The sequence below is a fragment of the Dendropsophus ebraccatus genome, chromosome 2 (assembly GCF_027789765.1).
Source record: "Dendropsophus ebraccatus isolate aDenEbr1 chromosome 2, aDenEbr1.pat, whole genome shotgun sequence".
NCBI lineage: Eukaryota > Metazoa > Chordata > Amphibia > Anura > Hylidae > Dendropsophus > Dendropsophus ebraccatus.
This window is the reverse complement of record NC_091455.1, coordinates 32,706,882-32,729,007: the sequence shown is the minus strand read 5'-3', so window position 1 is coordinate 32,729,007 and position 22,126 is coordinate 32,706,882. Positions and strand designations below refer to the sequence as shown.

General features: G+C 45.4%; 1 protein-coding gene across 1 annotated transcript; it reads left to right on the top strand.

Annotated features, from left to right (window-relative positions):
• Positions 1-12,343: 12,343 nt before the first annotated feature.
• On the top strand, positions 12,344-21,906 carry PDP1 (pyruvate dehydrogenase phosphatase catalytic subunit 1). The gene is made up of 2 exons (XM_069959866.1): positions 12,344-12,440; positions 17,847-21,906. Exon 2 carries the CDS (start codon positions 17,891-17,893, stop codon positions 19,478-19,480), a length of 1,590 nt encoding a protein of 529 aa, XP_069815967.1. The 5' UTR covers positions 12,344-12,440; positions 17,847-17,890; the 3' UTR covers positions 19,481-21,906.
• The last annotated feature ends 220 nt before the right edge of the window (positions 21,907-22,126 follow it).

The following is a 22,126-nucleotide window of genomic DNA, read 5'->3' as shown; positions in this document are numbered from 1 at the left end:
TCCTTGCTCAATACAGATTGCAAGATTTTTGCGAAGGTTTTGTCAAGGAGACTGGCCGAAGTGATCCCGGATTTGGTGTCACGAGAACAGGTGGGTTTCATTCGTGGGAGGTCAATCTTTGATAATATATCCAGAGCCTTTGCCAACATTCAGCTGGGGGACATGGGACCCCACTCCATTCTGTCATTAGATGCGCTTATATATTGTGAATTGTGATACTTTGCTTTTACTATGATAACAATAAAAAAATCATTTGAGTAAAAAAAAAAAGTGTCAAATGGCCACAATTTTATTTAAAATCACATTACACTAAAGACCCCTGACTCATGAAGAGTCACTCTCCAGCACTCAGGCAAGGAAAAAAACCCTGTGGGGTAAACCTCGAGGGAGCCATGGCTGGAAAGTTGCCCCTCCCTTGGGCTTAGAGGGTTATGCCAATATAAAATAGGAATTTGTACATTTAATCTGATTTACAGACAATAACAACAATAGACTATAAATATACTACAGAGATCTGGCTGCCATATCTGTCACCTTATTAATGGCTGGGTGGAGGTACCATTCCTCCCTTACAGATCCACAGCCACCTCTCAAGAAGGTGGAGACTTGGTTAGAGGGGTAGTCTATAGCAGACACCCCCTATCCCCTGCTAGAACCTCCAAATTGCATCAGGGTGAGGAGAGTGTAAAGTAGTCAAGCTCAATCAAGGTCCTCTGGCGCATCCAAGATGGCACTGATCCAGGCAGGGTGCCTTTCTTTTATGGAACCTTCTCTATGACATCAGCGATTGTCCCCACAGGTCACAGTTGCCATGGTGACTACAGGTGCCCATAGCACTCTACAGAATTAACCCTTTAATGACTGGCGATGCACTTTACTGCAGAGGTCATTAAACACACTGGTGACCAAGCAGCTCAGGGCACTAGGAGCTTAGAGATGACAGGTACAGGTAGTTGTAGATGTGATATATACCCCAGACCGGCCATGTAACCAGCATATACCTCATAACTTTATAGACGCCCATAGAGGGACACATACAGTCACTACACTGCACGAACACAACCTGCACACGTCCTACGACTGCTCTGTGACTATTAGTGACTGCACTACATACAGCCTCTGTGGTTGTCATGGTGATGCTGCCACAACTAAACATGGCCGCTCAGCTGTTTTGCAGGATCTTGCGCTGCTAGCGCTGCCCTTACATAAGATGGTGGAAGCATGGCGGATAGATAGAATCAAACACAAATGTAATAAATATCTTTATCTTTCTCAGTCTTCATTCTAATGAAAACGCACAGGCCTGATATATAAATGTGATGTACTGTACTAAAGCGGTCTGGCTCTGTTACATGTCCGTTATCACACAATAAACTATACTGCAGTAATATATCTGTATATGAGGTGGAGGTCAGCTGTTCCCACACCTTACATCTGCACAATGTCTACTGGTTCACCAGACGGCAGTAAATTACAGTCAGGCCTCAGTTATTAGATTATCATGAGCCGTCACCATACGGCTGATTCTAGTCCGATAAAAACCATACATAGCAGCTCTTCAGTGAGTGTACTGAATGTCCATGATGTGTTCTACATGGAGCTTCCATTCTGTCCCCTTTCTGGATATCAAAGCAAAGTAACAAGAGGACGAGTCCCGGCTGTCTCTGTATCTGCCATAAAATCTGGACTCGGCTGTTTCTCTTCCATAGAAATCAAAGGAGATTGAGCACGTACACAGAGCCAATGCTTTGGTGGTGGTGAAGGACCAGACACTCTATTTCTTGGATTGAAGTGAAAAATAGTTACAAATGATAAATTGTTCTCATGTGGCGGGGCAGAGGATTTAGGTTTGGTTCACACTGCGTTTTTGCAATCCGTTTAACGTAACCGTTTTTACTTGGTTACTTTTAACGGACAGAAAAACGTAGTCAACACTACTTTAGTGTCCGTAAAAAAAAAAAAAAACGCATCAGTCTTGATCCGTTTTTTTTTTTCTTTTTTACAATGGAAGTCAATAGAAAATGGATCCAAACGACACACAATTGCATCCGTTTTTGCTTCCTTTTTGTTCCATAAAACGCATATGTTAAATGGATTGCAAAAACTCACTGTGAACCCAGCCTTAGCTTGTACTTGTCCGGGCTCGATCTCCAGATCGGTCGAGGTCTGAACACTGAAATCCCAATCAATGAAAACTTTTGTTACGTCTCTGGGACATATTAAAAGTTTTTAATAAGAGGTACACTTTAAAGTAGTACTCCGAAGAAAAAAAATGTTTTCACATCACCTGGTGCCAGTAAGTTACAGATATCGGCCGTATTCAGCTGATATCGACCGTTGCGGCTGATAATCGTCCCGTGGAAGAGAAGGCAACGATCAACCGACATCGTTCATGTCGGCTTATCGTTGCCTCGTTTGTTTTTCAAACATGTTGAAAAACAAACGTCCAGGATAGCAGCGATCTGCTGCAGTCGCTCAGTGGAATAGGAGCAGCGGCAGCAGACCGCCCTTACCCTCTATGGGCTGCCCGGACAATCTAGCGATCACCCGAGCAGCCCCCCTGCAGCTCCCCGCGGCCCCTCCCGCACTCTCACACTTGCTGCTGCGTGAAATAGCGGGGAACAAGGAGCAAACGAACTCCTCACTGTCGGCCCGTAGAATAGGGGCTTAAGCCGAGTCATTTTTATTACCTAAATGAAAGAAACAAAGGATCCAGTCTGTAGATGTAAAACGATGAGTGCTGCAGGCCAGATTAGCTTAGATTCCGCATCCCAGGCCATGGCTGCCTTTCTCAGCACGCATACTGTACAATGCACGCTTTATTTTACCAGCATACATTGAATTCCTAGTCTAACCAGTAAAGGAAAAGGACAAGTAAGCAACTGGACCTCCAGACATTCAAGGGAGTAAGAAAAGTCAAGGTCCTTGCTGTCTCCTCCAGCCGGATCTGAGCAGAACTAGTCCCCAGCAGGTTGTTGTAGTCTCTATGACCTTTCCCTGTGAGCTATCACACTGTACAAACGCTCCAAGGCAATGCTGATATGTACTGAGCGCCGCCATTGTTCCTCCTGCCTCTCTGGCAACAATGATTTATGGATGAGCTAAATAACAATTACTGTAAGCAGAGTGCGAGGAAGAACATAGCTCAGGAGCACAATAAGTAACCTGGAGTTATTGCTGCCTACAGAATATAGTTATTTCATGTTTCACAGGAATAACTTCACTTCCCAAGGACTTTCTGCAAATACACTGCTCATAAAAATACAGGGAGCACTAATGCTGTGTTTACACGGAACCATTATCGTTCAAATTTTCGCAATAACGATTGCATTTGAGCTATAATCGGGTTGTGTAAACACAGCGAACGATCAAGCGACGAGCGAGAAATCGTTCAATGTGATCTTGCAACATGTCCTCTAAACATGTTCGCTAAAAATTCGCAGGTCGCTTTGTGTAAACAGTCTTTCACAGATTCACCCTATGTGTGAGATGGGCTTAAGCAATCTTAAAATGATCGCAATAACGATTTTTTAAACGATTTTTGACCTTGTCTAAAAGCTGATCGTTATAAAAACCAAATTGTTGCTTCAAAATTGTTAAACGATCGATTAGGCGAATTATCGCTCTGTGTAAACGGACCATTAAACAACACAATATAACTCCAAGTAATGCTACGTTTACACGGAACGATAATTCGCCTGATCGTACGATTAACAATATCAGAGTAACGATTTTTTTTTCATAACGATCAGCGTTTAGACGGTACGATATATCGTACAGAAATTCGTTTTGTGATCGTTTTGTGATCGCTTAAGCCTATCTCACACATAGGGTAAATCGATGAACGACTGTTTACACAGAACGATCTGCGAATTTTTTTCGAACGATCAACGATGATTTGAGAACTTGTTGAAAGATCAAAATGAACGATTTATCGCTCGTCGCTTGATCATTCGCAGCGTTTACACGTACGATTATCGTTCGAATTCGATCATTATTGTGCGAATTCGCACAATAATCTTTCCGTGTAAACGCAGCATAAGGCTAGGTTCACACTCTGTATCTGTGCGGCTGTATTGCGGGCGGTAAATCATCGGCCGGATTTTTCCGGTTCATGCGTACGCTGGAAAGTATACTATATACGGCTGCACAGTGCACACTATGTATGAATCTACGGCCCGATCGTAAACGGACCCGTAAAAAATGAACAAGACCATTGTTTGCGGCTGGAAATGCGGCCGTGAATTGACAGGCGGTCCGTACGGAGTACTTCAAAAATAGCCGGCAATGATGCTGAATGCCGATGCCTCTAATAGTTAATATATTAAATTAATAAAACACATTTTCTTTGTAATAAAGTCCCTTTCGTTGTTCAATAATTTAATTCTAACGAATCCATCATTGTGCAATTAAATATACTGTTAAAATAAATATATATATAAATGTATATTTATATATATATATTTATTTTTTGACAGTATATTTAATTGCACAATAATGGATTCGTTAGAATTAAATTATTGAACAACGAAACTGATTTTATTTCAACGAAAATGTGTTTTATTAATTAAATATTAATTAGTACAGGAAGCTCCAGTAAGCCGTTAATTCATATTGCCGGCAATAGAACATTCTGTACTAATCATCACTTTACTTTAATTAAAACATCAAATGTTTCTTCTAATTATGTTATCACAATAGCATTATTAGAAGAAATATTTAGAATTATATGTGCGCTCAGCTGATTGGCTGAGCGCACGTATAATTAGCGGGTCTGCAGCACAGTGACTTCATTGTGCTGCGGACCAGCGAAGAGGACACATCGGGGTGAGTATAGAGCTCTCCCCACCCCCTTCCCAGCACTGCACCCCTCCCAGCAAGGAAGGGGGGTCACTTAACCCCTTGGGGGCCAAACTGTAAGCAGGGATCTGTAAAGATGCTGCATACTGTAAGGAGCACAACACCACTCCCAAAGATGGGTGTTGTGCTCCTGTTTGCGTGTTTTTTGTGTGTTTCTCCCTTTTTGTTTTTCAGATATCGGTATCCTGTGGATTACGTCGGATTACGTGGACTATGTCGATGACCAGCGGTTGTTTGTTGTTTTTTTTTTTTTTATAAAATGGTCAATGAGGGGTGTGGGGGTGTTTTTATTTGAATAAACATTTTTTTAACTTGTGCCTTGTCTTTATTTCTTTACTTTATAGACTTAGTAGTGGAAGCCGTCTAATAGACGGAATCCATTACTAAGTCGGGGCCTAGTGTTAGCCGGTATAAAATGGCTAACACTAACCCCCCATTATTACCCCAGTACCCAATGCCACCAGGGGTACTGGGAAGAGTCGGGTGCCAGTGGTCCCGGAGCGTCAAAATTGGCGCTCCTGGACCGGGCGGCAGCAGGCTGGTAAGATTTAGGCTGGGGAGGGCCTAAAACAATGGCTCTTCCCACCCTGGTGTTACCAGGCTGCTGTCGCTTGGTTTTTAACCTGGCTGGTTATAAAAATAGGGGGGACCCTATGCGTTTTTTTTTTAAAATAAATAATAATAAAAAAACGCATAGGGTCCCCATTTTTATAACCAGCCGGGTTAAAAACCAAACGACAGCAGCCTGGTAACACCAGGGTGGGAAGAGCCATTGGTTTAGGCCCTCCCCAGCCTAAATCTTACCAGCCTGCTGCCGCCCGGTCCAGGAGCGCCAATTTTGACGCTCCGGGACCACTGGCACCCGGCTCTTCCCAGTACCCCTGGTGGCATTGGGTACTGGGGTAATAATGGGGGGTTAGTGTTAGCCATTCTATACCGGCTAACACTAGGCCCCCGACTTAGTAATGGATTCCGTCTATTAGACGGCTTCCACTACTAAGTCTATAAAGTAAAGAAATAAAGACAAGACACAAGTGAAAACATTTTTTTATTCAAATAAAAACACCCCCACACCCCTCATTGACCACTTTATTAAAAAAACAACAACAAACAACCACTGGTCATCGACGTAGTCCATCGAATCCGACGTAATCCACAGGATACCGATATCTGAAAAACAAAAAGGGAGAAACACACAAAAAACACACAAACAGGAGCACAACACCCATCATTGTGAGCGGTGTTGTGCTCCTTACAGTATGCAGCATCTTTACAGATCGCTGCTTACAGTCTGCCCCCCAAGGGGTTAAGGGAGGATGTATTGCATCCCCCTTAACCCCTTGGGGGCCAGACTGATGTCAGACTGCACCCATCCCAGCAAGGAAGGGGTTAAGTGACCCCCCTTCCTTGCTGGGAGGGGTGCAGTGCTGGGGAGGGGGTGGGGAGAGCTCTATACTCACCCCGATGTGTCCTCTTCGCTGGTCCGCAGCACAATGAAGTCACTGTGCTGCGGACCCGCTAATTATATGTGCGCTGAGCCGATCAGCCAATCAGCTGAGCGCACATATAATTCTAAATGTTTCTTCTAATAATGCTATTGTGATAACATAATTATAAGAAACATTTGATGTTTTCATTAAAGTAAAGTGATGATTAGTACAGAATGCTTTATTGCCGGCAATATGAATTAACGGCTTAATGGAGCTTCCTGTAATAATTAATATTTAATTAATAAAACACATTTTCGTTGTAATAAAATCAGTTTCGTTGTTCAATAATTTAATTTAAACGAATCCATCATTGTGCAATTAAATATACTGTCAAAAAATAAATATATATATATATAAATATACATTTATTTATATATATATTTATTTTAACAGTATATTTAATTGCAAAATGATGGATTCGTTTAAATTTCATTATTGAACAACAAAAGAGACTTTATTACAACGAAAATGTGTTTTATTAATTCAATATATTGAATAGGTGTTTGCATCACTTTCTTAAGATTTTATTTGTTATTTTTAGTTGAACCAGATTTCCAAGTAAATGACCGTATGTTTTGAGCCGCATGTCTATTTTTTCCCACGGCCGTAGTTTCAGCCGCACATTTCCAGCCGCATAAAAAATACAGCCGCACACATACATAGTGTGAACATAGCCTAAATCAGACTTCTATGAAATCAAACTTTCCACTTAGGAAGCACCATTGATTGACAATCAATTGCACATGCTGTTGTGCAAATGGAATAGACTGATGGTGCTTTTACATGGAACGATTATCGTTCGAATTTTCGCAATAACGATCGCATTTGAGCGATAATCGGCTCGTGTAAACACAGCAAACAATCAAGCGATGACCGAGAAATTGTGCATTGTGATCAGGGGCGTAACTAGAAATGACTGGGCCCCATAGCAAACTTTTGATTGGGACCCCCCCATTCCTTCACTGACCCTAAGCTGTCCACCTGTTCCTGCAAATGATGACAGCTCAGGGGCCCAGTGTATTGCAGGAGCGGGCAATGGGGCCCCTGATGTGGTGGGCTCCATAGCAGCCGCTATGGCTGCTATAGTGGTAGTTACGCCCCTGCAATCCAGCTCCACTATAAATCACCCTGGTCAGGCACTAGCTTGGTGATGACAAGACAGATAAAGTTTCAAAGTTTCCAATCTCACCAATGTGTAAAATTCTTCAATCTATTGCTTCCTGACATATACAAGTGAATGCATTGTGACTAAGTATTCATGCTCATACTACCATTATACTACCATTACACTGTGTGCTTTATATAAAGGGGCAATGATCCCTTGTAGTGATGTCTGAAACATATAACAACACCTGCAAAGTGTTCGCACTTCTGACTTTCTTGCATTCAATGTCTGTGTCCAGCTATCATCTGCAGGTCATGGGGTCACTAAAGTCAGTGGTGTGTAGCAGACAGTACAATTTATGGCCACTCCATAAAATCTGCCGCTCTTCAAAGCTGCCGCCCTGAGCAATAAACTCATTTCGCCTCATGGCAGAAGCGACCCTGCATGAGTTTGAAAGCACCACCAACATTCAAAAGTGACCAAAACATCAGCCAGAAAGCATAGGTACTAAGAATTAGTCTGTGGTCCCCACCTGTGGGACCACTCCTTTATTGAGTGTGTCTTGCTAATTGCCAATAATTTTCAGTGTTGCTTCCTAATTGGAAAGTTTGATTAAACAGAAGTTTTATTTACTTGGAGTTATATTGTGTTGTTTGAGGGTCCATTTACACAGAAAGATTATCTGACAGATTATCTGCCAAAGATTTGAAGCCAAAGCCAGGAATGGATTTGAAAAGAGGAGCAGTGTATTTTACAAAGGGTATGCTCTTAGTCTAAACTGTTAGCCAGAATCCTACTCCACACTGACGAGGGGCAAATATCCAGAAACAGCTGTCTGTGGATGGATGCCTGGCTTTGGTAAACCCATGTCATGTCGCAATACTTGCCACAGAGTTAGACTTTGATGCAAAAGGGGCCACCCTGGTATTTCCCTATTTATGTCCCAATACTCGCAACTGAGTGGGACTTAGGGGCTACGTATCAAGTTGGTTTGGAAATCTCCCCACTGGGATTGACCCCCTTGGCAACAGGTTTTCCTCCCCTGGAGGGATATCTGGCTATTCCCATGTTTTGAGGCTCCATGGACCCTTTTTTGCATAGTCTAAATGGCAAGATGGCGCCGCTGATTATGGCCTATGTTGGTTACAGCACATTGGAGTCAGTGAGGTTTATGTTATTTCCATGTACTGTTATGTTGTATGAGATTAATTGCCAGCCACGTCCCACTCCCTCAGCCTATCAGGGACACCTTCTAAAAAGTTCTGTCCAATGCGATGTTGAGTTACCTCAGTTCTTTCCAACTAATAGGGGATTAGCCCAGCCTTAGCCCTTTTGTAGGGGATAGTGTTAGGTTTTGTGTGTTCGAGTTAGTCTCTGCCTAATGAACTGCTGCCATTCCAGAAGAGGGAGCTTACACGAGGACCTGGCCCTTGTGGCCAGGTGCCCAGACCTGCTAAGACAGATTTTCTTATCAAGCCACCAGCAAGTAACTATAGTCCTGCTAAAACCTTAGGAGAGGCAACTACAGTCTCATCCCCTGCAACTGTGATTGTTACAACTCTAAGAGGTGGCCATTGGAAGGATGCCAAGGCCCACTGAAGGATGCTCCGGTCCTCTGGTGGGCCAGTCAGAGGGCTAATGGTTCCTTGCTCTGTGTCTTGCTAATTGCCAATAAATTTCCACCTTTTTGGTCTGTTTACACGAAGCGATAATTAGCTCAAACGATCGTTTAACGATTTTGAAGCAACGATTTGGTTTTTATAACGATCAGCGTTCAGACGAATAAATTGTTAGAAAAATCATTAGAAAATTAGTTCGAAAAATCGTTATTGCGATTGTTTTTAAGATTGCTTAAGCCCATCTGACACATAGGGTGAATCTTTGAAAGACTGTTTACACGAAACGATCTTGCTACTACTTGGAGCGAGCACTGAAGAGCTGCAACATTAAGGTATTTCTCGTATGCTATACACATCTTACTATGAAGTATTACACGAAACGATCTGCACTATAGCAGCCATAGCGGCTGCTATGGAGCCCACCACATCAGGGGCCCCATTGCCCACTCCTGCAATACACTGAGCCCCTGAGCTGTCATCATTTGCAGCAACAGGTGGATAGCTTAGGGTCAGTCGGGAAGGAATAGGGGCCCCAATCAAAAGTTTGCTATGGGGCCCAGTCATTTCTAGTTACGCCCCTGCTGAATTGTGTGTGCTCCTATTGTAATCCGCAGGTTTTCTGCACACACGCTGTGCTTACTTTTAATTGTCAATGGGGGGGGGGGGCAGTGTGGGCACCAGGGGAGAGGAAGGAGGCCATTTCAGGTTTCGCCTCAGGCAGCAGAAGACCTAGAATCGGCCCTGCACTCATAGTAGCATGAGACGGACTCTACAACCCACACAAGTGGCTCAGGTAGTGCAGCTCATTCAGGATGGCACATCAATGTGAGCTGTGGCAAGAAAGTTTGCTGTGTCTGTCAGTGTAGTGTCCAGAGGCTGGAGGCGCTACCAGGAGACAGGCGAGTACACCAGGAGACGTGGAGAAGGCTGTAGGAGGACAACAACCCAGCAGCTACCTCCGCCTTTGTGCAAGGAGGACCAGGAGCACTGCCAGAGCCCTGCAAACTGACCTCCAGCAGGCCACAGATGTGCATGTATCTGCACAGTTAGAAACCAACACCATGAGGATGGTATGAGGGCCGGACGTCCACAGATGGGGGTTGTGCTCACAGCCTGACACAGCGCAGGATGCTTGGCCTTTGCCAGAGAACATCAGGATTGGAAAATTTGCCACTGACACCCTGTGCTCTTCACAGATGAAAGCAGGTTCACACTGAGCACATGTGACAAGTCTGGAGACGCCAAGGAGAGCGATCTGCTGCCTGCAACATCCTTCAGAATGACCAGTTAAGCAGTGGGTCAGTAATGGTGTGCGGTGGCGTTTCTTTGGAGGGCCGCACAGCCCCCCATGTGCTCGCCAGAGGTAGCCTGACTGCCATTAGGTACCAAGATGAGATCTTCAGACCTCTTGTGGGACCATATGCTGGTGCGGTTGGCCCTGGGTTCCTACTAATGCAGGACAATGCTAGACCTCATGTGGCTGGAGTGTGTCAGCAGTTCCTACAGGATGAAGGTAGTGAAGCTATGGACCGGCCGCCCGTTCCCCAGAACTGAATCTCATTAAGCACATCTGGGACATCATGTCTCGCTCCATCCACCAACGTCACATTGCATCACAGACTGTGCAGGAGTTGGCGGATGCCTTAGTCCAGGTCTGGGAGGAAATCCCTCAGGAGACCATCCGCCACCTCATCAGGAGCATGCCCAGGCGTTGTAGGGAGATCATACAGACACTTCATCAGGAGCATGCCCAGGTGTTGTAGGGAGATCATACAGACACCTCATCAGGAGCATGCCCAAGCGTTGTAGGGAGGTCATACAGGCACCTCATCAGGAGCATGCCCAGGCGTTGTAGGGAGGTCATACAGGCACCTCATCAGGAGCATGCCCAGGCGTTGTAGGGAAGTCATACAGGCACCTCATCAGGAGCATGCCCAGGCGTTGTAGGGAGATCATACAGACACTTCATCAGGAGCATGCCCAGGCGTTGTAGGGAAGTCATACAGGCACCTCATCAGGAGCATGCCCAGGCGTTGTAGGGTGGTCATACAGGCACCTCATCAGGAGCATGCCCAAGCGTTGTAGGGTGGTCATACAGGCACCTCATCAGGAGCATGCCCAAGCGTTGTAGGGAGGTCATACAGGCACCTCATCAGGAGCATGCCCAGGCGTTGTAGGGAAGTCATACAGGCACCTCATCAGGAGCATGCCCAGGCGTTGTAGGGAGATCATACAGACACTTCATCAGGAGCATGCCCAGGCGTTGTAGGGAAGTCATACAGGCACCTCATCAGGAGCATGCCCAGGCGTTGTAGGGTGGTCATACAGGCACCTCATCAGGAGCATGCCCAGGCGTTGTAGGGAGATCATTGTGTTGTCAGCACACTTTGTACAGAACAAATTAATCAATGAGAAGATTTCATTCATTGAGATCTAGGATGTGATATGTGAGTATCCAAGGGACAAGGGAGGGACATAGAAGTAGCTAGAAGTCAGGCTGAGGTGTAGCGCCAACAGAGAGCATTCAATGGGCAATGCCATGGCGGCTCCATGGAGAATCAGCGGCTCTTTAATTCTGTTTAGGTTAGTGTTACGTAGCAGATTTCGCCATGACATATATAGAGAACATCTGCTGTGTCGTTCTGCATTGATTGTGCTGCAGTGCGACAGCGATCTTTGCCTAGCCCCGGCCTAATGCAATTCCCATAGAGGTTCCATAAAGGTGATGTAAATCGGGCGACATCAGGTACACCTCAGATCGCAAAACTACAACTCCCATCATGCCCTGACATCCTGAGAGCTGTAGTTCTACACTAGCTGAAGAGCCATAGATTAAGGAACCTCACAGTATATAATACCAGCTTGGTTTTAGGAAGTGTCCATCTTTTCTATATATGTGATTAACGCTGACTTCAAAAAAACGCAAAGTGGGAACACAGCCTTAGAATACAGGCCACGGGGCGCACATAATTCCCCATACACACAAGGAGACGCTATTATTATTCCCCCGGAGTCTATGTGCTTTCCCATGCCCCGGCAGCCCTGTCACTCACAGCCCCGCCCGCCCGTCCATCACCGCGCCATGCCTGGTATCCGAGCTCTTGGCAACCTCACTTCAAAGAGCCGCCTGGGGAGGGGCGGGAGCATTTCTGTCATATCAGCCAATCGGGAGACGGGTGGGAGGGGCTTCGCGAGAAAGACGCGCCGCTATTGGCCGGGGGGAGGGTGTGGCGTGGAATCTTAGCTTCTTTTCAGATCGGCTGAAGGACGGGCGCCGTGACGTCACAGAGGAGATTAGCGCTGCTCGGCGGAAGGGCGGCCGGTACCGGAGCTCCGTGATGTGAGCGGGCTGACTAGGGGCCGCAGGTACAGCTCCCCCCGTACTGACTGTCTGTCCGTCTCTCTCCCTCTTCTGCTGCTATTTTTGTCTGTCTTCCAGTCCTATGTGGGACCGTCCCCCTGTTTTTCCTGCGCTGGTCTGTGCTTTCCGCCGGGCGGTTGCAGGTTGTGGATGTTCGCAGCTTGTTGTGACAGGAGAATGTGTGTGTGTCCCGGGCCCAGGCGGATCGGTACGTATACTCCTCCTCCTCCTTTCTCTATCTTGCAGCGCTCGGATAAGGATCTGGTGGTATGCGCGGCCTTATGTTATGTAACGGGAAGGTTACGGCCGTCACCGCATACTTATCATAGACTTAGGTGCCTGGTCACACAGCGGACGTTTCCTCGCCGGTAAAAGCTGCCTGGAAGACAAACTACCATTGTTGCCTATATCAACCAATCACAGGACTGCTTTCATTATCCAGCAGTGGTATATGAACTCGGAACTGCACTGTGATTGGTTGTCATGGGTGATGGACAGGAGACTTAGAGTAGCAACCAATCACAGAGCAGCTAGTATTAGTTGGAAAATTAAAGCTGTTCTGTGATTGGTTACCATGGGCAACAGACTGGAGGTTTAGAATACTGTGATAGCAACCAATCACAGGACTGCTTATATTTTCCAGCAGCAGCAGCAGTATGTGTCATTAAAGCTTCTCTGTGATTGGTTGCTATGGGGGATATACAGGACACAATACCATCATAGCAACCAGACTCCTTTCAGATGCCCATGGCAACCATTTACAGTTTAGGTTTCATTTCAAATTCTGCTGTTGGGGAAATGAAAGCTGTTCTGTGATTGGTTGCTGTGGGCAGCACAGGTTTTCTTTTAGATAATAATGTACAGTGAATCTCTTCCCCCCCCCCCCATGTATGTTTTGGGTTTAAAGGGGGATCCTTCCTGAAATGGACGTGTGACAAGACTCATAGACCATGTCCCTGTTATTAAAGCAGCACTTTGCAAGTCTGCAAGGGTTAAAGGGGTTATCCAGCGTTACAAAAACATGGCCACTTTCTTCCAGAGACAGCTTCACTCTTGTCTCCAGCTTGGGTGAGGTTTTGCTGTTCAGTTCCATTGAATGGAGCGGCAGACAGTCTCCAAACTGCTGGCCTGTTTCTCTCCTCTTCCTGCTCACTCATCCCCCTCGGCCCCTCCCTCCTCCATAGGTTTTAATGGACTCAGCAAACCCGTCTACACTTTGCTCCTCTGTAGTGAAGATGGCTTAGCCTGGGGGTCAGCTGCAAAACGGCTTTTTGAGTACAGAAAGAGGCTTTTTTGCCTAATAAAACTTATTACAGTGTTTCTTAAAATCACCTGTACTATTGATTTCTGCAAAAATGTTTTAAATGACTTACTCTTTAAGCAGCCTCTGTTAGGGCTCCGGTAGATTGCATTTGTGCCTTCCATGGCATCTTTGTGTCATCAAAATGTGATGCCAATGTGCCTGGGCATGGGTCCCATTGATTTCAGTGGCCTGAATGTAGTCACTAAAGCACTATGTGAGGGCCATTGATATCAATGAGAGCTGTGCCCGGAGGTGCACCTACACATCCTAGTTAGAAGTGAAGTTTTCCCAAGAAAAAGCAACTCGGAATTTCCCATGTGGGCTGATGCATTAGAGGGGCTTAAAGGGGTAGTGCTGCACTTAGAAATTTTTCGCAAAATAACACACATTACAAAGTTATACAACTTTGTAATGTATGTTATGTATGTGGATGGCCCCCTTCCCTTGTACCCGGAAGTGTAGTGCAGTATACATACCTGATCCGTGTCGACCAACCCAGTCTGTAATCTTGTCAAAGATGTCCTCTTCGGGAGGCCGGCCGACCCGCTTCTGCTGTCCCTCATGCCGGCCCCCCCTCTGCCGCGTCATAACAGGAGCGGGTCAGCCGGCCTCCCGAAGATGACATCTTTGACAAGATTACAGACTGGGTTGGTCGACACGGATCAGGTATGTATACTGCACTACACTTCCGGGTACACAGGAAGGGGGCCATTCACATACATTACAAAGTTGTATAACTTTGTAATGTGTGTTATTTTGTGAATAATTTCTACCCCTTTAAAGGCATTGGCAGCCCCGACTTATCTTGACATCTCAAGAATAAGGGTGCGTTTACACAGAAAGATTTATCTGACAGATTTTGGAAGCCAAAACCAGGAATAGATTTGAAAAGAGGATAGATCCCAGTCTTTCCTTTATTACCTGATCCTGGTTTTGGCTTCAAAGATCTATCTGTGTAAACGCACCATTAAGGCCCTATTCCACGGAACGATTATCGTTCGTATTCGGCCGCTACGGACGATAATCGTCCGGTGGAATAGAGTGCAACGATCAGCCGACATCGTTCATGTCGGTTGATCGTTGCAGTCGCTTGTTTTTCAACATGTTGAAAAACAAGCGACTGATATAGCAGCGATCTGCTGCCGTCGCTCCGTTGAATAGGAGCATCGGCAGCAGACGCTGCTATATCCTATGGGCTGCCCGGACGATCAGCGATCACCCGGGCAGCCCCCCCGCAGCTCCCCGCCGCCCCCCTCCCGCACTCACCCGCTTGCTGCAGCCGCGTTGAATAGCGGCGGCAGCGAGCGGGGAACGAGGAGCAAACGAGCGCTGAGAGCGCTCGTTTGCTCCTCTAAACGACCTGTGGAATTAGTCTTCTACATAGACACGTCATAGTAGTCAGGCGTGCTGCTACTGTATCGACCCGTCTTCCTCTGTGATGGTTGGATACAGTTGTATCCCATCTTGGAAATACTCTGAGCTCAATAGCATGGACCTCAGGTCTATTATACTTACCAGAGATCCTGATAAATATCAAGCAACACTGTAAATTAGAAGATCATCTCTTCTCACTAGATGGCAATTATGTTTGTATAAAACCAGAAAACTCCTTTAAAGGGGTACTCTGATGCTTTTTTTTTTCTTTCAAATCAACTGGCGTCAAAGTTGCATAGATTTATAATTTACTTCTATTTACAAATCTCCAGTCTTCCAGTACTTATCAGCTGCTGTATGTCCTGCGCAAAGTGGTGTATTCTTTCCAGTCTGACACAGTGCTCTCTGCCATATGTCAGGAACTGTCCAGAGCAGGAGAGGTTTTCTATGGAGATTTGCTACTGCTCTGGACAGTTCCTGAGATGGACAGAGGTGGCAGCAGAGAGCACTGTATCAGTATGGAAAGAATACACCACTTCCCCTTTAGGTTATGCCTACGCAACATATTTTTTATGAAAAGAACGGTCTTTTTTTTATATTAAAATGTGTTGCATTGAAGTCAATGCAAACAACGGCCATTATTCACAGTTTATTGAACAATGGCCGTTGTACACTACAGCCAAGGAAATAATTGCATTGATTTCAATGCTGCTTTCAATGCAACGTTGTCCGTGCCATGTGTGAACATGGTCTAAAAGTGTAACCCCCCCCAAATATTGGAAAAACTCCAGTCTGCTGTTATTGGTGGGGTAGAGCCTAGTAACATGTTACTGTGACATATGAGAAGCTAGTAATCTGGAGGCCGGGTCTGCACAATGACACCGACAAGGTTATATGGTCCCAGGTCAACAAAGAGCTTGTATATTTCCACTTTACACTGATGGGATATAGCTAGGGTGTATCCGAATGGTGGTGGTAGCCTAACTCTGTGACAAAGCGGATCTGGTGCTAAGGAAAGTCAATGTCCTGTCAGCTCAGCGGTACTTGAGAAGCAGTATAGAGACCTCTGTAGCTGCTTAGACACAGAGGTGGGGAGCAGTCGGGGTCCCAGGACTAGACGTCCAAGCTTATGGTCATCCATCTGATGTAGATCTGCTTAAGCATTTGTGGATCGGTATGATGGACGCTGCCATGTCATGTCATGTAATACTCTTAAAGGGGATATCCAGGCAGGGGAGGGTTTAGTTATTCCTGGGGAGGGGGGTGACTGCGCCTGCACCCATAGTGACATAGCTGTTATTGGATCACTCCATACCCATAAACCATATATTAGTCGTCTGAACCCCACAAAGTGATGACCCATCTGAACTATTTGCCATCACTTTAAATCATTGGGTTACCCCTTAATGTTATGTCCATAAAGTCACCCAGTGTGGCTGCACAGTAGATTGTATATGGCGGCTCACTGAGCAGAGCCCCCTCCTGTGTATGATAGGAAATTTAGGTCAATGACTAATGCACGATCAGCACTGTAATGGAGACGGCTGGCTTATAATATATCTACTCAGCTGCGTCAGATCCATGTGTTCTGATCCAAGAAATGCTCAGCATATTCTGTGTATCTTGGGTGACGGATGACTCCTCAGCTCGCTCCTGCTGGGATAGCTCATAGATTTATGATGTATATGCTGTATAAATCACTGTGCTAGAACCAGTATACTGCATAATGTGACTCCTCAGCATTACTAGGTAAGATAGCCGCAGCTCCCATGATGTAGCAGTGCCCGCACAGCTCCGGTTACAGCAGCTCTATAAATACCTGGAGCCTTTCATCTGGCTCAGCACTCAGTGTAGCGTTTCGCAGCTCTCGCTCTGGGTTTTGCATGTGACATGTAATCTGTATGCCCTGGAGGTGACGCTCTACTGTAATGTCCTCTGCCTATATCCGTCTCTATGTAAATCTGTATTACAGGAGGTTTGTGTCCTGCATGCTGTGTAATCTGTATGAGCTATAAGATCAGTAATGCTTCCCTATGGTAAGTGCATGATACAGGAACACCTTCCTACAATATGGACCTGCAGGCTGGTCACCATTCATGGCAGAATACTCAGATTTCTTTACTGAGGGTATATATATATATATATATATATATATATATATATATATATATATATATATATATATATATATATATATATATATATAATATTATATATAAAAATAATTGTGTGTGTAAAATTTATGGTTATCACTTGGGAACAGTGCCCCATCTGTCTACAGGTGGTATTACATGTGTGTTCCATTTAGTTCAGTGCAATACCAACTACAACCCACAGACATTTTCTTCCCTTCTAATTCACTGGCAATCTGTGTGCATAGTTTCCTTACATGGCCATGTCACACTCTCGGCATATTTAGCACAAAATGTTTATGACGTTGGAATATGTACAATGTTCCCTGTGACTAGATCAGATTCTCCATTTCAGGGCTGTCAAACCCTCGGCCCTCCAGCTGGTGCAAAACTACAATTCCCATCATGCCTGGACAGCCAAAGCTTTAGCTTTCCAGGCATGATGGAAATTGTTATTTTGCATTAGCTGGAGGGCCGCCAGTTTGACCCCTGTGCTGTATTTGACCCTAACCCATAAATGCTATGGAGACTTCGTAAGCGGTTTTATGAATAATTTCTCTTCATAATTGGGACATCTTATAATCTCTTTTTCTTCTCTGCAGGTTTTCCAGGAAGAAGTTGTTCTCCATCATTACTACTTGATGCAATGTCTGTCCCCACACAGCTTCTCTTTCCCCTCATAAGGAATTGTGAACTTGGTCGGATCTGCAGCTCTGTGTGTTTCTGTCACCACAAACCTCTATGCTGTAGGTCTCGGTATCCGTCTCTAAAGTCGCTCCGATGCGGAGCAGACGGGACGTTTGCTTCGGCCTTTCGACGACCCAGGGAGCCATGTTTTCAGCTGCGACAATATGTGACTACTCCACAGAGGTTTTACCTTACCCCTCCCCAGGTGAACAGCATCTTAAAAGCCAATGAATACAGTTTCAAAGTCCCCGAATTTGACGGGAAGAACATCAGTTCCATCCTCGGTTTTGACAGCAACCAGCTGCCCGCAAACGCTCCAATCGAGGACAGAAGAAGCGCGGCTACATGTTTACAGACCAGAGGCATGCTCTTGGGGGTGTTTGACGGCCATGCTGGCTGTGCTTGTGCTCAGGCTGTTAGTGAAAGACTCTTCTATTACATTGCGGTTTCATTGCTACCTCAGGAGACGCTACTTGAGATTGAACATGCAGTAGAAAGCGGCCGAGCTCTGTTACCCATCTTGCAATGGCACAAGCATCCAAATGATTACTTCAGTAAGGAAGCGTCCAAGCTGTACTTTAACAGTTTACGGACCTACTGGCAAGAGCTGATCGATCTCAACACAGGGGAGACCACTGACGTCAAGGAGGCTTTGATCAATTCGTTTAAGAGACTGGACAATGACCTGTCCTTGGAGGCTCAAGTCGGAGATCCTAACTCTTTTCTGAACTACTGGGTCTTAAGAGTGGCTTTTTCGGGAGCCACTGCTTGTGTGGCTCATGTGGACGGCGTAGACTTGCACGTGGCCAACACGGGAGATAGTCGTGCCTTGCTGGGAGTTCAGGAAGATGACGGATCTTGGTCGGCAGTAACCATGTCCTACGATCACAACGCTCAAAATGAGTCTGAAGTTCAGAGGCTCAAATCAGAACATCCAAAGGAGGAGAAGACGGTGGTGAAGCAGGACCGGCTGTTGGGCTTACTGATGCCCTTCAGAGCTTTCGGGGATGTTAAATTCAAATGGAGCATTGACCTTCAGAAACGTGTGGTGGAGTCTGGACCCGATCAGCTGAACGACAATGAATACACTAAATTCATCCCTCCCAATTACCACACCCCACCGTACCTATCTGCAGAACCCGAGGTGATCTATCATAGACTAAGACCCAAAGATAAGTTCCTTATATTGGCTACAGACGGGCTCTGGGAGACTATGCATAGACAAGATGTGGTGAGGATCGTAGGAGAGTATCTGACTGGTGTTCACCATCAGCAGCCTATAGCAGTAGGAGGTTATAAAGTTACCTTGGGACAGATGCAGGGTCTTCTCATGGAAAGAAGGGCCAGGATTTCTTCTGTTTTCGAAGATCAAAACGCGGCCACCCACCTTATAAGGCATGCCGTCGGCAACAACGAATTTGGCGCCGTTGACCACGAGCGACTATCAAAGATGCTTAGTCTTCCAGAAGAACTGGCACGGATGTACAGAGACGACATTACAATCATAGTGGTGCAGTTTAATTCTCATGTCATCGGAGCCTGTCAGTAACTTTTGAGATTTTACTGCCTGCGATTCTGAGGCTTTAAGGTTCTGATAACTTCTCGCATCACTTCTTTTCATCGAGTGGCATGATGCTTACTACTTAGCCCTGTGACGTTTTTGTACAAGAGGAAAATTGCATGGCAGATAATGGGTTAGTCTCGCTTGCTATTCTTCAGCCCCCCCATGGGAAGTTGCACCCTGTGACCTGAGGCTTTACAATGGTTTGTTGTATTAGGCACCACCTTACAGTGCAGAACCAGTCATCGCCTTCTAGGCCCATGGGGGTAGTATATGCAGAGTAGGTATCTAGAGTTCTTCCCTTGGTTTTCTTCTATAGCCAATCAGTACAGTTACATTAGAACAATACATATCTTAAAGGGGGTCTCTGTATTGTGCCCAGTCACTGCTGGTAGAAGCAATACAACAAAGACACATCCCGTATTCCACTAAGTGTCTCCTCTAAATGCTATACTGAAATTAAGCTGCTACAACCTACGTTTATGCCATGGTTTTTCAAATGAACAAGCAATATAGGGGTAAGACCTGTCCTTGCACAGCAGACGGTCTTGCATCTACTAGAGAACACAGTTGTTGGTGACAGCCATCCAGCAGCTTTTCATTGTACCACCATCTAGGTTTATTGCCGTCTTTTCACAAGAAAGCAGTACATTGTCATCGCCACTTGTCAGCTATAGGGTGGTATGGTAGTCAGAACCTAGGTCTATGAGAGACGGTTCTGTAATATAATCTGAGTAGTGTTTTCTCGATATGGCACTTACTAGAGATTATAGAACTTACCCTTTCCTTGGTACCCAAGTTGGTCCCCATTGTGGATTTTATGAGCTGGGATATAATTGAAAAGCACTAAGACCCAGTTATTAACAGAAGTATTTCCACCTTAAAGAGTTAAGGCTCTATTACATGAAACTATTATCGGCCAAATACGTCTTGTGTAATAGAAGGCAACGATCAGCCAACATGAACGATGTCGGCTGAACGTTGCTGTCGTTTGTCTTTCAATATGTTGAAAAACTAATGACTAATATAGCAGCGATCTGCTGCTGTCGCTCTGCGGAACAGGGGCGGCGGCAGCAGACTGCACCTATCTTCTATGGGCTGCCCGGGCGATTACCCGGGCAGCTCCCTGCAGTCACCCCTGTACTCACCCGCTCGCTGCCAAAGTGTGTACTAGCGCTGGCAGCGAGCAGGTATAGAGGAGCAAGCAAGCACTGACAGCGCTTGTTTGCTCTCCTCCGTTGCCCCGTGTAATAGGGGCTTTAGTCCCCATGTGTTTGCACTGTAAACTTTGACATGCCCATTTAAAGGGAAAATATTAGTTTCTCTGTTGGATGTTCGAAAGCATATTTGGCCCAGATTTACTAAAACTGGCTAATTCTTAGACAGTGTAAACGCTGTCAGATTAAGTCTGGTGTATCTTTAGATTGTCTAGACCAGGGCTGTTAAGCTAGTGGCCCTCCAGCTGTTGCAAATCTACAATTTTTTATTTTTAATTGTAAAGCTCTAAATCAAATTTTTTTTTTTTTTATATTAAGGATGATTTATTTATTTCTTTGTGCTAAATTCCCCTTTTTCATATCTAACCCTCAAGCCTCATGGTAGGCAATGAGAAGAGCTGCCAATATCTGTATATACTGTGGCAGTGCAGTGTTGGTGTACATGGTGGAGACTGCCACAGTATATACAGTGCTGGCCCCTGGTTCTGTGTACACAGACACTGCATTGCCACAGTATACACTGACTTACACTGTATGTACTGTGGCATTGCAGTGTCTGTATACACAGTACGGAGGCTGGCACTGTATATACTGTGGCAGTCTACTACGTGTGCACTGTGCTGGTCCTGATACTGTGTATAGACCGACTCCACTCTTCCACCAGTGTCCTCACCCACCAAAAATCACCATTTGTCCCTGCTTGACTGTCGCTACTCATCCTTGCCTGGAGGGGCAAGGGAGGTCAGTCCTGTCAAGATGGCTGTGCAGGCCAGAGCTCTAGTCGCTGAAGGGTGAAGGAAAGAGCACCCCCCAGCATCTGGGGTTAGAAAAAAATCATACCGTTAGCCCCCCTCCCCCCCCCAAAGGGGATTAAATCAAATTAACTTGTCTAATTGCCTAACCCTAATGGGAATTATAGTTTTGCAACAGCTTGAGAGTCGTGAGTTTGACACTTGTTTAGACCCAACTATTAGTTGTCTTATGGTGGATTTACACAGGCAGATTTATCTGACAGATTTTTGAAGACCAAGCCAGAGAGAGAGAGAGAGAGAGAGAGAGAACAGGTCATAAAGGAAAGACTGAGATTTCTCCTCTATTCAAGTCCATTCCTGGCTTTGGCTTCAAAAATCTGTGGGATAATCTGTCTGTGTAAACACCATTACTTTTTTGCCAAAAGTGGGGGAGATTTATCAAACATGGTGTAAAGTGAAACTGGCTCAGTTGCCCCTAGCAACCAATCAGATTCCACTTTTCATTTTCCAAAGAGTCTGAGGAATGAAAGGTGGAATCTGATTGGTTGCTAGGGGCAACTGAGCCAGTTTCACTTTACACCATGTTTGATAAATCTCTCCCATTATTGTGTCTAAATTTTAGCACTGATGTTGCACTGAAGCCGAACTCCGCCATTGAAACAAAG